Source organism: Lampris incognitus, chromosome 16, assembly GCF_029633865.1.
Source record: "Lampris incognitus isolate fLamInc1 chromosome 16, fLamInc1.hap2, whole genome shotgun sequence".
Classification (NCBI taxonomy): Eukaryota; Metazoa; Chordata; class Actinopteri; order Lampriformes; family Lampridae; genus Lampris; species Lampris incognitus.
The window spans coordinates 25095733-25110647 of record NC_079226.1 but is presented as its reverse complement, the minus strand read 5'-3'; the positions used below and the strand labels follow the sequence as shown (position 1 = coordinate 25110647).

General features: G+C 40.2%; 1 protein-coding gene across 1 annotated transcript in view; it reads left to right on the top strand.

The window, feature by feature from the left end:
* fancm (FA complementation group M) overlaps positions 1–14915 on the top strand; it is a 78728-nt gene that overhangs the window by 28145 nt on the left and 35668 nt on the right. The window contains exons 5-9 of the mRNA XM_056295394.1: positions 2729–2860; positions 7898–8030; positions 8331–8423; positions 8626–8730; positions 9925–10121. Of these exons, the coding sequence (XP_056151369.1) occupies positions 2729–2860; positions 7898–8030; positions 8331–8423; positions 8626–8730; positions 9925–10121 (660 nt within the window). The remainder of the gene's footprint in view (positions 1–2728; positions 2861–7897; positions 8031–8330; positions 8424–8625; positions 8731–9924; positions 10122–14915) is intronic.

The window sequence follows — 14915 nt, the reverse complement described above, 5'->3', positions numbered from 1 at the left end:
GACTGTCTGCCAGCAATGTCGGTAGCAGACACTTTTCCAGATGAATTCAGCGGTGTTTCAGAGACACATAGAAGACATAGGCCTACAACATATAAAAGCCACAGAGATCATGTTTTAAAAAATCCTGATTGCATTATGAAATTGGTGTTGTTGATTTGTTGATATAGTAACTATAATAACCTTTTTCTTTCTTTTTTTTTCCTGTGGAGTTTTCCCCCTGATTCAAGGATCTAAGGATAGGGGGTACTGTAGATTGGCACCTTTTCTGTTTTCATCTGTTTGGAGAGTATGATGTGATTGTAAAACCCTCTGGGATTGGGTGGTGATTCAGGGATATGCAAATGAAATTCGACTTGACTTGAATTTGACTATTAACACTGTGCACTTTGCGTGCAACTTATACCAATTTATGATCATCATCTCATTTTGTGATGTGTTCAGTTTACATAGTAGATTAGATTAGATATAATGAGAGAGAAGTAAAGCACACAGCATCTGTCAGGGGCTGTGTTGGTGGACAAAGAGACATCAGCCAAGGTCAGCATGTTCTCCAGTTGGCGCTCTCTTGCACGCAGACCCCTTCAATTGCATGGACTTAGGTCATGGTTAGAATGGTTGCCAACGTTATCTGAAATAAATAAATAAATAGATAAATTATCAGTGCTGATAAAAAAAAATCTGCTTCAGTTGCCTGTCGTGGATGAAGGTTGAGTATGCATTTATCCTCATCATACAAGGCTCGATTTAATCCTCTGTCTCTGTGTCTCTCTCTGTCTCTCTGTCTCTCTCTCTCTCTCTCTCGCTGTAATCATGTTATATAACAGTTGGTAGAAAATCCTTTTTCTGGTCCATCTGGCCCACACCTTTCAGTATCCAGAGCTATATTAAACAAGTAGCACCATGAGAAACCCTCTAAAATTAAATGTCTATTCATCTCATCTCCCATCAGTGATTTTCTTTTCCTTTACCCGATGCATTAGTGATCAAGGCCATGCTATTACTGAGGCCCACCATTTTTCCAAATATAATAGCTTTCCGTTTTATGTGTGTGTGTGTGTGTGTGTGTGTGTGTGTGTGTGTGTGTGTGTGTGTGTGTGTGTGTGTGTGTATGTGTACATGCACTTGTCTCCGAAACAGTCAAAGAAGAAAAAGCTAAAATTGAAGCATAATGATATTAATAAGATTAATATGATGATAAAACCATTTAACGGCAACCGTACCACATAGTCTGTGTATTTTTATGCCATACTGTCTCAGTCCATCTTGTCCTTCATGTTTGTTTTCACTGTCCAAAGTTTCGGGGGGGGGATGATATGCTATACAAGACATTATGTATACCCAATTATGTACACCCAAATGACATTATACAAATACATTATGTACACATATATACATGTATACATTAGGTCTAGAAAAGCACTATATAAATGTAATTATTATTATTATTATTATATTTATTAATTAAAAGCACAGTTGCAATGAAAAAAGGTCAAAAGTATTACCATGTCTGGCCTTCTGTCTGTCTGAGTCTGTCTGTTAGGTAGGAACTCGGACCTTGTTGTACCTTAAATGTAAATCTTGCAATTAAACTATGAAACTTAATGTAGAAATTTTAAGTTTTGACTTCTTTCTTTTTTTTAAATCTCACTGGAAAAAAATTGAGTGAAGACAATTTGATCAGGCTTTGGTGAGGAAGATAATTTACTTATTAAGGCCAGCCACCTGTTGAAATGCTCCGTTTTCAAAAACACAGCTATTACATGATGAGGTCCAGTCCACAGGACTGACACCAGTGAGCTCCACACTGACATGAGAGTGCTTGCAGGTGTCAGTGACATAGCTGTTGATGTTTTTTCTTAAAGGTTAGTGGAATTAGCCGTTGTCATTTAACCCTCGACTTTTGTCTTCTGATGCTCTGCATTTTATACTCGCATTTCACCAAGGCTAAGCCCAGAGCAAGAGGAAGATGCAGATGCAGTCACAAGGGCCTATTTGGGTTTCCCTCTGCAAAGCAAAACATTATTAATTAATTTTCATATTTTCCACGCTTGAATTGTGCTTTTATTTTCGTGTCTTTTTGAATTTTGAATTAAAATCACTTGTTGCAAGTGATTGTAAAGTTAATGCTGATTTAATTAACCTCAACTCTTTTATTAAATCTATGAAATCATAAATGTGTGTGAATCATAAGTGTGTGTGAATTAATTAATTGTAAAGCGCTTTGAGTGGCTGTTGTAGCTAGAAAAGCGCCATATGAAATGCAACTTGATTGGTTGATTGATAAATCTACAGTTTTTAGTTTGTCTAAAAACTAATATTATGTCCTACTTTTCTCATAGTTTTTGATCAAACTTGACTTGTCTACCTTTTTATAAAACAGATAGTCAACCATAAGTACAAATTGCTGCGTCATTTGTTACAAAATCCCTTTTGTGACAGCTGGGCAATAAGGACTCTGATTAGTCTTTCTCAGAAGCCTTTCATTCCTTTTTATGTTTCTGGAGCAGCAGTTCTGTCCAAAAGAAATTGAGGTCACAATGGGTCAGCCTCTCTGTTTGATATCCTGTCTGCGTTTGGGAGGATGAATAGAATTAATGTTGAATTTGTCTGCCTGCTGGACTAAAACTCCATTATTGCAAAAGAACAAGGACAGAGAAAATAAAGAATAAACCACATATGGCCTATATTTCTGTGGTTCCTAAACTCGGCTTGATATTTTGCCTGCCAGGTGCTGGAGAAGTTTACCTCACGGTTGGTGCAAAGCCAGGTCATGGGCCACAAGGACCTAAAGACCCTCACCAAATACCAGCTCATCCTGGCAAGGGAACAGTTCCGTAAAAACGCTCCATCTCAACCCAAGGTGAAGTATGGACCGTATGCCATGAAACATTATAGACAGTCCCATTCTGTGTAGCTATGCTATGCTGTATTATAAGATGTGGTAGAGAACTGCTGGCACCATTATGACAGATGAGACAAAAAGAGCATTGAAAATAAGTAATTTAAGAAATGAACTTTGCTTAGAATATAAAATTATGGGGCGTCCAGGTAGTGTAGTGGTCTATTCCGTTGCCTACCAACACGGGGATCGCCGGTTCAAATCCCCATGTTACCTCTGTGTTGGTCAAGCGTCCGTACAGACACACAATTGGCCGTGTCTGCGGGTGGGAAGCCAGATGTGGGTACTATGTGTCCTGGTTGCTGCACTAGCGCCTCTTCTGGTCGGTCGGGGCGCCTGTTCAGGGGGGAATAGTGTGATCCTCCCATGCGCTACGTCCCCCTGGTGAAACTCCTCACTGTCAGGTGTAAAGAAGTGGCTGGCGACTCCACATGTATTGGAGGAGGCATGTGGTAGTCAGAAGCCCTCCCCAGATCGGCAAAGGGGGTGGAGCAGCGACCGGGATGGCTCGGAGGAGTGGGGTAATTGGCCAGATACAATTGGGGAGAAAAAGGGGGGAAAATCCAAAAAAAAAAGACTATACAATTATTTTTAATGCTTTAAAGGAAATTAACATTTTATTATTAATAATGTTATGAATAAAAATGTTGCACAGTTATCGCACCATTCGTTGCAAAGCTAATGGATATGTTATGGTGGAAGTTTAATTTAGATTATACAAAGCAACAAAAAAAAAAACTCGTCAAGCTTTCCAGACTCACATAGCATATCTTTGGAATGCTCTTTGTTCTTTGAGGAGCCAGCGTTACCTTGTATGTAAATAAATATTGATCAATGTTTCTGATGTCGCCAGGTTTTGTTATTAATCTAGCTAATATATTTCCAGGCAGCTGGTTTAAACTTCAAATATCAATATATTTAGACTAAACTGTAACCTTAATATCACCTTACATCCAGTTCATTAAGGTCCTTTTTAGGGTGAGATTTCTTATTTTTCTACAGACGTCTATGGGGAAATTTTCAAGTAAGAACTGCACTCTAAGTACTTATGCTATAGTGTAGGCTGAGTTGAAGTTCTTTCTTAACTTTGGATTAACATCCATCCATCCATTATCCAAACCGCTTATCCTGCTCTCAGGGTCGCGGGGATGCTGGAGCCTATCCCAGCAGTCATTGGGTGGCAGCCGGGGAGACACCCTGGACAGGCCACCAGGCCATCACACAGGGCCGACATACACGCACACACACAGTCATACCTGGGGCAATTTAGTACAGCTGATGCACCTGACCTACATGTCTTTGGACTGTGGGAGGAAACCAGAGCACCTGGAGGAAACCCACGCAGACATGGGGAGAACATGCAAACTCCACACAGAGGACAACCTGGGACCTTCTTGCTGTGAGGCAACTGCACTAACCACTGCACCACCGTGCTGCCCTTGGATTAATATACAGCTCACACATTTCATAGTTTTATTTTTATGTCCTCTTTAACTAATCCATTAACTATGCTGATGAGCACCCCACTGTGAAATGTCATCGTATGATATGACTCAAAATTACATATATAGCTTACCCCACAGCTACAATAACTGTTCATGTAAAAACATGTATGTGTATATGATTGGACTATTGTTTATTTGACAAGTAGATTTATCCTGATCACAATCGTCAGAATTAATTAAATTGTCTCACTGAGTTTGTGGTATGTTGGATAGTTTCTGGCTGGACTGCAACAGTGGGGTCAACCCTACACATGCAGTTGTCCGTGAGTGAGTGCCCGAATGAGTCACGGACTTTCACCGTTGGTCGGACGGCTGAGTTGGCGTTTTCCCACTGGCCGTTGCTCTTTAAAAATGAATCGGCGCTGTTTTCTATTACATCATCAGCTATCAAGGAACCGATGTCAAAACAGCTGCTTTTTAAACGCAGTCATGCAAAAGCAGCTGTTTAATAAATGCAGTCACAGTCCAGGTATATACAGGTAGTCCCCGGGTTACGAACCCCTAATTTACCAATGCCAGTACTTACGAACTGACCTCCGTAGAGCCTATTATTTTAAAAAAAGTCGCGTTACACACTTTGCGCAACACTCAAAACACTGCGTGTTTTAGGCAGCTCATCGGCCCGAGGGAGAACAATACCACGGCGTCGTCACCATTTTAAGTTGGATCATGTAAACATTGTGTGCGTTGTGTTTTCACTTACAATTTTCGTGTGTTTACCCTCATAATCATGGCCTCAAAGCATAAATCTGATGCAAGTAGTGATGGTGATGCGTCACAGAAAAGGAAAACGATCACAATTGAAACAAAAGTGGAAATAAAGCGTTCAGGGAGAGGTGAAACACTCATCGTTTTTTTCCCCCTCTTAACTGGGGAGGCGAGCCCTGAGCGGGCTCTTTTTTGTGGCATCAAATGGCCAGCCTCCACCGTTCGCGACCCCTTCCCGGGACAGTGGCAGGTGGGGAGTTTGAAATGTAAGAGAAGTTTCTTTAAAGTCTTTTATACCTATACACACATTCTCTCACGCAATTATAAATACTGTGATTTAGTTAGATTTATTATTATTACTGCATTGTTATATTTACTAGAAGAACCCCGCTGCAGTGTAGCAGTTTGGTTATCCACCTGTCTAAATCTCCCTCCTCTTCATCCTGCCAGCTAACCGCCTTCCCCCTGCCCCTAACCCCCCCACTCCAACTCCCTCTCCCCAAATGCTCAGAATTATCTGAAATGCCGAGAAAAGTTGTTTACCCCCCCACTCCAACTCCCTCTCCCCAAATGCTCAGAATCATCTGAAATGCCGAGAAAAGTGGTTTTTAGCCATTTTTAGAAAATGCATATTTTGCATAATTATGCATAATTATTATAATTATTTTAATTTTCTGCTATTTTTCTGGTCCTCTCTGGAACAATACCTACCACCTCCAAAAAAAAATTAGGATCATAAGTGCATTTTTGCAAAAATGCATACATTTTGCATAATGCCAAAACAAGTCCCAGAAATTTTTTTTTATATAGGTGAAAAAATCCTCAGAATCATCTGAAATGCCGAGAAAAGTGGTTTTTAGCCATTTTTAGAAAAATGCATATTTTGCATATTTATGCATAATTATGCATAATTTTAATTCTCTGGGATTTTTCCCTTACTCTCTGAGACAATACCTACCACCTCCAAAAAGAATTGGGATCATAAGTGCATTTTTGCAAAAATGCATACATGTTGCATAATGTCAAAACATTTAAGTCCCAGAAATTTTTTTTTATATAGGTGAAAAAATCAAAGATGCTCAGAATCATCTGAAATGCTGAGAAAAGTGGTTTTTAGCCATTTTTAGAAAAATTCACATTTTGCATATTTATGCGTAATTATGCATAATTTTAATTTTCTGGGATTTTCCTCTTACTCTCTGAGACAATACCTACCACCTCCAAAAAGAATTAGGATCATAAGCGCTTTAGTTTTCGGTCCCGCTATCTACACTAACTAACACACACACACACATTACGAAAATATACACTACCGTTCAAAAGTTTGGGATCACCCAAACAATTTTGTGTTTTCCATGAAAAGTCACACTTATTCACCACCATATGTTGTGAAATGAATAGAAAATAGAGTCAAGACATTGACAAGGTTAGAAATAATGATTTGTATTTGAAATAAGATTTTTTTTACATCAAACTTTGCTTTCGTCAAAGAATCCTCCATTTGCAGCAATTACAGCATTGCAGACCTTTGGCATTCTAGCTGTTAATTTGTTGAGGTAATCTGGAGAAATTGCACCCCACGCTTCCAGAAGCAGCTCCCACAAGTTGGATTGGTTGGATGGGCACTTCTTTGAGCAGATTGAGTTTCTGGAGCATCACATTTGTGGGGTCAATTAAACGCTCAAAATGGCCAGAAAAAGAGAACTTTCATCTGAAACTCGACAGTCTATTCTTGTTCTTAGAAATGAAGGCTATTCCATGCGAGAAATTGCTAAGAAATTGAAGATTTCCTACACCGGTGTGTACTACTCCCTTCAGAGGACAGCACAAACAGGCTCTAACCAGAGTAGAAAAAGAAGTGGGAGGCCGCGTTGCACAACTGAGCAAGAAGATAAGTACATTAGAGTCTCTAGTTTGAGAAACAGACGCCTCACAGGTCCCCAACTGGCATCTTCATTAAATAGTACCTGTTAGAGCCTGTTTGTGCTGTCCTCTGAAGGGAGTAGTACACACCGGTGTAGGAAATCTTCAATTTCTTAGCAATTTCTCGCATGGAATAGCCTTCATTTCTAAGAACAAGAATAGACTGTCGAGTTTCAGATGAAAGTTCTCTTTTTCTGGCCATTTTGAGCGTTTAATTGACCCCACAAATGTGATGCTCCAGAAACTCAATCTGCTCAAAGAAGTGCCCATCCAACCAATCCAACTTGTGGGAGCTGCTTCTGGAAGCGTGGGGTGCAATTTCTCCAGATTACCTCAACAAATTAACAGCTAGAATGCCAAAGGTCTGCAATGCTGTAATTGCTGCAAATGGAGGATTCTTTGACGAAAGCAAAGTTTGATGTAAAAAAAATCTTATTTCAAATACAAATCATTATTTCTAACCTTGTCAATGTCTTGACTCTACTTTCTATTCATTTCACAACATATGGTGGTGAATAAGTGTGACTTTTCATGGAAAACACGAAATTGTTTGGGTGATCCCAAACTTTTGAATGGTAGTGTATGAGTAGATGATGTTTTAGGTAAAATATAGTCTATATACTAAGACAAACATTTGACTCATTGACGCTAGATGTGAACTGTACATAACTATTCCGACTTAGATACAAATTCGACTTAAGAACAGATTCAAAAACGGAACTCGTTTGTAACCCGGGGACTACCTGTACTAGGTTTTAATCTAGTCTTTTTTGCGGTTGGTGGTAACACTGCCAATTGTGCTGTCAGACATTGCTGTAGAACTGATGGCTCATAATGTTTAGTCTGTCTCTGGGGTCTACAGGGCTTGCTGCCGGCAATGCTGGAAGGCGACTTTGCCCTTTGCATTAGTCTGTGTCATGGCTACGAACTACTGTTGCAGAATGGACTCCGATCACTCTTCTTTTATGTCCAGAGCATCATGGATGGATCCAGAGGTAGATTACCTCCAGCCTACTTTATGCTTAATGTCTACTATCTGTCATCTGACTGGTGTAGGGAGATTGTATAGATTTGCTTTACACACATAGTATATCTGTGTATTTCTCATCGGGTCATCACCAGATCCCACCAATTCAAAACCTGTCTCCTTGATATTCAAAGTAGAAAACAGGTTCTGTCGTGTCCCATATTATCAGTTTCTCCTGGTGGCACACTCACAACAGTATACTGTTGCTAAAATTTTAAAGCAATTGTTTGACTTCAGCGCTCGTGTTTGTTAATGTTTTTATTGTCAGAGATGTGTAGGGCAAGGAATGAGCTGCAGAGAACTCCCATCTTCATGGAGCTTTACCATGAGATGGAAGCATTGTTTCTGAAGCCATCAGCAGGTAATTAAAAAACTCATTCCTATCATGTTGCTCTGATATATGATATCAGTCATTTTTATGGGAGTAGAGTAGGGGTAGACATCTTGATGGAATGGCTCATAGCATGATTTTTGTCTTTGACACAATAGCCTTCAAAGCATATAGCTATAAATAAATTCACAGCCAATGCTTGACGAACATTCCATATTATTAATTCTTCTAGGTCCAGATGAACCTTTCATTTACAGTCACCCCAAACTGCAGAAACTAGAGGATGTGGTGCTGCAGCACTTTAAACTATGGGAGGAGCGTTCATCTGCCAACAATGGTGATTCACTCATTTTAGCAGTTGTATGTTGTGACTTGCAGTGTTTATTTTGAGAACACAGTGTAAAAGTTATGTTGAAACCATTGAAATATTGTTTTTCTGTCAGCTGTCTCAATTAAGCAATTTATTGTCCAAACAGAAAACTAGAGCCTGGTAGAGATAGTAAATCTAGTCCTGGAGTAAGTGTATAGGGACAATGTAGCCTGACCTCTTTTATGTTCGCTTCCTCATATTACATCAAAATGTGCTTTCACATATACAGCAAGGTTTCCTAGGACAGTTCCCTGGGATGGGAGAATTTTTATGCAATCTATGCAGAAATCTAAGCAAAACTCTTAGCTTCCAACATCCATCCATCCATTATCCAAACCGCTTATCCTACTCAGGGTCATGGGATGCTGGAGCCTATCCCAGCAATCACTGGGTGGCAGGCAGGGAGACACGTTGGACAGGCCGCCAGTCCATCACAGGGCTGACACATTCACACCTTGGGACAATTTAGTACAGCCGATTCACCTGACCTATACATGTCTTTGGACTGCGGGAAAAAACCGGAGCACCCAGAGGAAACCCATGCAGGCATGGGGAGAACATGCAAACTCCACACAGAGGATGACCCGGGATGACCCCCACGGTTGGACAACCCCGGGGTTCGAACCCAGGACCTTCTTGCTGTGAGGCGACTGTGCTAACCACTGCGCCACAAAATATGATTTAAAAACCTGAATTCACATTAGAATAAAGCTTATTTGCCTAATATTGGCATCAAAGATGGTTAAATTGGGAAAAAATCCTGTTGCACTATGGTCATCTCTTCTAGACCAATAGTCTACCTTTAGAAACACTGAATATCTTCAAATACACTACTTTCTAAAGTTTGGTTCAACAGGATCCAAAACCCTCCCATTTTTGGAGGGATTGTTTTTCTACTGCCACAATTGCTGATATTCAGGTCCCAGTCGTAGGTAGAACTTCTGTATCAGAGATGGGTTCAGTTTGGTTACAAATAGTTCTTGCTTTTCATGTTCATATTAAATAATACTGCAGAGGCAGCTCATGGACAGTTTCAAGGTTTTCAGGATTTGAACTAAACAGGGTGTCAAAAGTTTCATTAAAATTTTTTGGGGAATGCTCAATAATTTCCTCAAGGTTATTTTTCACGAATTTCTTTCTCTTCTGTTCATTGGTGTCTAGGTCCAAAACATGCCTCTGCAAGCAGACCTCTGGAAGTCAGCACACGTGTAATGATCTTCTCTTCATTCCGTGAAAGCGTGCAGGAGATAGCAGCCATGTTGAATCGTCACACACCGCTGATCAGGGTCATGACATTTATGGGCCAGGCTTCGGCACGGAAAGGGGTTAAAGGGTTCACCCAGAAGGAGCAGTTGGAGGTAGAGACAATATACTTCACTTTCATCAAAATACTTTTTTTATAGTATGGTATGTATAGCATGTAATTAAAGGATACATGGCTTCATAATGAAATCAATATTAAAACTAATATTTTGCCATGCTGGGAGTGGTTTCATCAAAGGGTCACTTACATGGGGATGCTGATGGCATAATGGTTACAACTGTTACCTTTGGATCCTGGGTTGGATCCTGGCCCTTCTTTGTAGTTTTCCTGTTCTCCCCATGTTCAGGTGGGTTTCTCCAGGCTCTTTGTTTTCCTTCCACAGTCCAAAGATATCAAGTTCAGGTGAACCGGTGTATATATATATTTTCATCTTCAGCCACTTCTCCGGGGTAGGATCGCAGTGGCAGCAAGCTAAGTAGAGCACTCCAGACATCCCTCTCCCCAGCAACACCCTCCAGCGGCTTCTGGGGGATCCCAAGGCGTTCCCAGGCCAGATTGGACATGTAGTCCCTCCAGCGAGTTCTGGGTCTACCCCAGGGTCTCCTTCCAGTTGACCGTACCCGGTAAACCTCCAAAGGAAGGCAGCCAGGAGGCATCCTAATCAGATACCCGAACCATCTCAACTGGCTCCTTTTGACGCGAAGGAGCAGTGGCTATAGGCCCTTTTACAGTTGGTAAACAGTGATCACGTGATTTAATATTTTGGCAGCAAAAAATTGATTTTATTATTTGCAACCATACAATTGTATGTTATAACCTCTTATTTATGCTACAATATAACTTCTGTTTGTTATGATAGCCACTTGTGTATTTATCTAGACTCGTTTTATTGCTTGTAGCCACAATCTTCACCTGTTTGCATAGACGCTTTTACAGTTGGTAAACAGTGATCACGTGATTTTGGTCATAAAAGGGTCTAATGTTCAGTTTAAGAAACACAATTTTAAGTTAACAAAAACAGAATTAACTTACTCGATATAAAATGGGCGCCACATACGCGTGCATTTTTAATGATGTCTTCGCTCCAGTCCACTCGTTTTATTGCTTGTAGCCACAATTTTCACCTATTTGCATTGAACGGTCTTTTCCCTGATGGAATGTGGTAGAAATGAATACCTTTAGTTTTGCTAGACCTGTTCTGGCAACCCACAACACAACAAGATGACATTTTAAAAATGTAAATGTTAATCAATCAAAAATCCACTTGCACTCTGCACTGATTGGAGATGGAGAAGTTGCCTCTTTTGCTGCCAAAATGCGCGTGCATACTATGCGTGACGTAGGTCATGAAAGGGTATATATATATATATATATATATATACACACTACCGTTCAAAAGTTTGGGATCACCCAAACAATTTCGTGTTTTCCATGAAAAGTCACACTTATTCACCACCATATGTTGTGAAATGAATAGAAAATAGAGTCAAGACATTGACAAGGTTAGAAATAATGATTTGTATTTGAAATAAGATTTTTTTTACATCAAACTTTGCTTTCGTCAAAGAATCCTCCATTTGCAGCAATTACAGCATTGCAGACCTTTGGCATTCTAGCTGTTAATTTGTTGAGGTAATCTGGAGAAATTGCACCCCACGCTTCCAGAAGCAGCTCCCACAAGTTGGATTGGTTGGATGGGCACTTCTTTGAGCAGATTGAGTTTCTGGAGCATCACATTTGTGGGGTCAATTAAACGCTCAAAATGGCCAGAAAAAGAGAACTTTCATCTGAAACTCGACAGTCTATTCTTGTTCTTAGAAATGAAGGCTATTCCATGCGAGAAATTGCTAAGAAATTGAAGATTTCCTCCACCGGTGTGTACTACTCCCTTCAAAGGACAGCACAAACGGGCTCTAACCAGAGTAGAAAAAGAAGTGGGAGGCCGCGTTGCACAACTGAGCAAGAAGATAAGTACATTAGAGTCTCTAGTTTGAGAAACAGACGCCTCACAGGTCCCCAACTGGCATCTTCATTAAATAGTACCCGCAAAACACCAGTGTCAACATCTACAGTGAAGAGGCGGCTGCGGGATTCTGGGCTTCAGGGCAGAGTGGCAAAGAAAAAGCCATATCTGAGACTGACCAATAAAAGAAAAAGATTAAGATGGGCAAAAGAACACAGACATTGGACAGAGGAAGACTGGAAAAAAGTGTTGTGGACGGATGAATCCAAGTTTGAGGTGTTTGGATCACAAAGAAGAACGTTTGTGAGACGCAGAACAAATGAAAAGATGCTGGAAGAATGCCTGACGCCATCTGTTAAGCATGGTGGAGGTAATGTGATGGTCTGGGGTTGCTTTGGTGCTGGTAAGGTGGGAGATTTGTACAGGGTAAAAGGGATTCTGAATAAGGAAGGCTATCACTCCATTTTGCAACGCCATGCCATACCCAGTGGACAGCGCTTGATTGGAGCCAATTTCATCCTACAACAGGACAATGACCCTAAACACACCTCCAAATTGTGCAAGAACTATTTAGAGCAGAAGCAGGCAGCTGGTATTCTATCGGTAATGGAGTGGCCAGCGCAGTCACCAGATCTGAACCCCATTGAGCTGTTGTGGGAGCAGCTTGACCGTATGGTACGCAAGAAGTGCCAGTCCAACCAATCCAACTTGTGGGAGCTGCTTCTGGAAGCGTGGGGTGCAATTTCTCCAGATTACCTCAACAAATTAACAGCTAGAATGCCAAAGGTCTGCAATGCTGTAATTGCTGCAAATGGAGGATTCTTTGACGAAAGCAAAGTTTGATGTAAAAAAAATCTTATTTCAAATACAAATCATTATTTCTAACCTTGTCAATGTCTTGACTCTATTTTCTATTCATTTCACAACATATGGTGGTGAATAAGTGTGACTTTTCATGGAAAACACAAAATTGTTTGGGTGATCCCAAACTTTTGAACGGTAGTGTATATATATATATATATATATATATATATATATATATATATATATATATATATATATATATATATCCCGTTTTTATTTCCCTCCTTTTTCTCCCCAATTGTATCTGGCCAGTTACCCCACTCTTAGCAGTCCTGATCGCTGATCCACCATCCGGGGAGAGCTGCAGACTACCACATGCCTCCTCCGATACATGTGGAGTCGCCAGCTGCTTCTTTTCACCTGACAATGAGGAGTTTCGCCAGTAGGACATAGTGTTTGGGAGGAGCACGATATTCCCCCCAGTTCCCCCTCCCCCCTGGACAGGCACCCTGAATGTCCAGAGTAAGCACTAGTGCAGCAACCAGGACACACCTACATCTGGCTTCTCACCTGCAGACACGGCCAATTGTGTCTGTAGGGACGCCCAACCAAACCGGAGGTAACACGGGGATTCAAACCTGCGATCCCCATGTTGGTAGGCAACGGAATAGACCGCTATGCTACCCGGACCCCCCTATTTACACACTTGAATTTCTATAGTAACTACACATTATATATAGATATATATTGGGATATACCATCATCGGATTTCTTGGAGGTTGGTCGATTTGGAGACACAGCGAGAGAGGTGAGATTGAGATGATATGGACTTGTGTGCAGGAGAGATGCTGGGTATATTGGGAGAAGGATGGTGAATATGGAGCTGCCAGGCAAGAGGAAAAGAATAAGGCCAAAGAGGAGGTTTATGGATGTGGTGAGGGAGGTCATGCAGGTGGTTGGCATGACAGAGGAAGATACAGAGGACAAGAAGAGATGGATATGGACAATCTACTGTGGTGCCCCTTAGCAGCCAAAAGAAGAAAATACTCCTCAGAATTTTAACTTTTTAAAATGTATTGCATTGTATTTTCTTTTCTTCTTATTTTATTGTTGTTCCACTTCTTTTGTTGCACAATTTTCGGTGTTTGCCAAAAAAATAATTTCACTGTTCCTTGCACTTGTACGTCAAGTATGTGACAACTAAACTTGATCTTGAATGTGGAATGTGGAGGCTACATTTTGGGACTGGCACTGTATTTTCATTTGCATGTTATGGACAATATCTAAGGACCAGCCTTCATCTAATTGATTTGGGCTCACGATAGACATTGCGATTTTAACAGTGGGAATACATGATTAAAAGAGGAGAAATACCCAGCAGTTACATTTCAAATACATTTTTAATTAGAGATGACAACATCCTGTCTAAATATACAGAGTTATGATCCCAAAAACTTCACTTTTCATTGCCTTTCAAAGTGACGATTAAATTTGATGGGTCAGAAAGTGTTTGAACCAGTCTGTGGATGATTGGGGTGGTCCTTAATATGCATCACTTTATTGCCATACAGATTTCAATTGGTTTTCACAGAGGTCACTCTTGACAATAATAGCAAGATAGTGCCTCTGTAGTGGTAGCAAGCATGACAATATTTTCAAGAACAGTGCACAGTGCAAAGCTTCTACTGCCAATTTTTATGAACATGGGCCATTATATAATGGTGCATGAATGACAGGTGGTGCTGATGCTGCCCTGCCTCCATCTGGAACCAGATTTTTTTTTTTTAATTGAGAAAAACAATGACAAAAATGCAAAATAACCCAAAATATGATTAACATGCATCTATCATGTCTTCCAGACAGGTATGGTAAACCACAAGTATCTTTTCCCAGACACAAACAAATGCCTATTTTTTTGTATCTAAACAAAATAATTGCACAAATAAGTTTCTAAATTCAGATATTATTCCACAAATAATATTTTAATTTTTTTTTTAACTTTTGAATAGAAGACATTTGTGAATAGCAAATCACCTGTGGAATTGCTCACATTTTTTTGGAGATTTTTGCGATTAATTGATCAAAGCTCAAGAAATCAAATCAATTTTTTAAGGAATATTA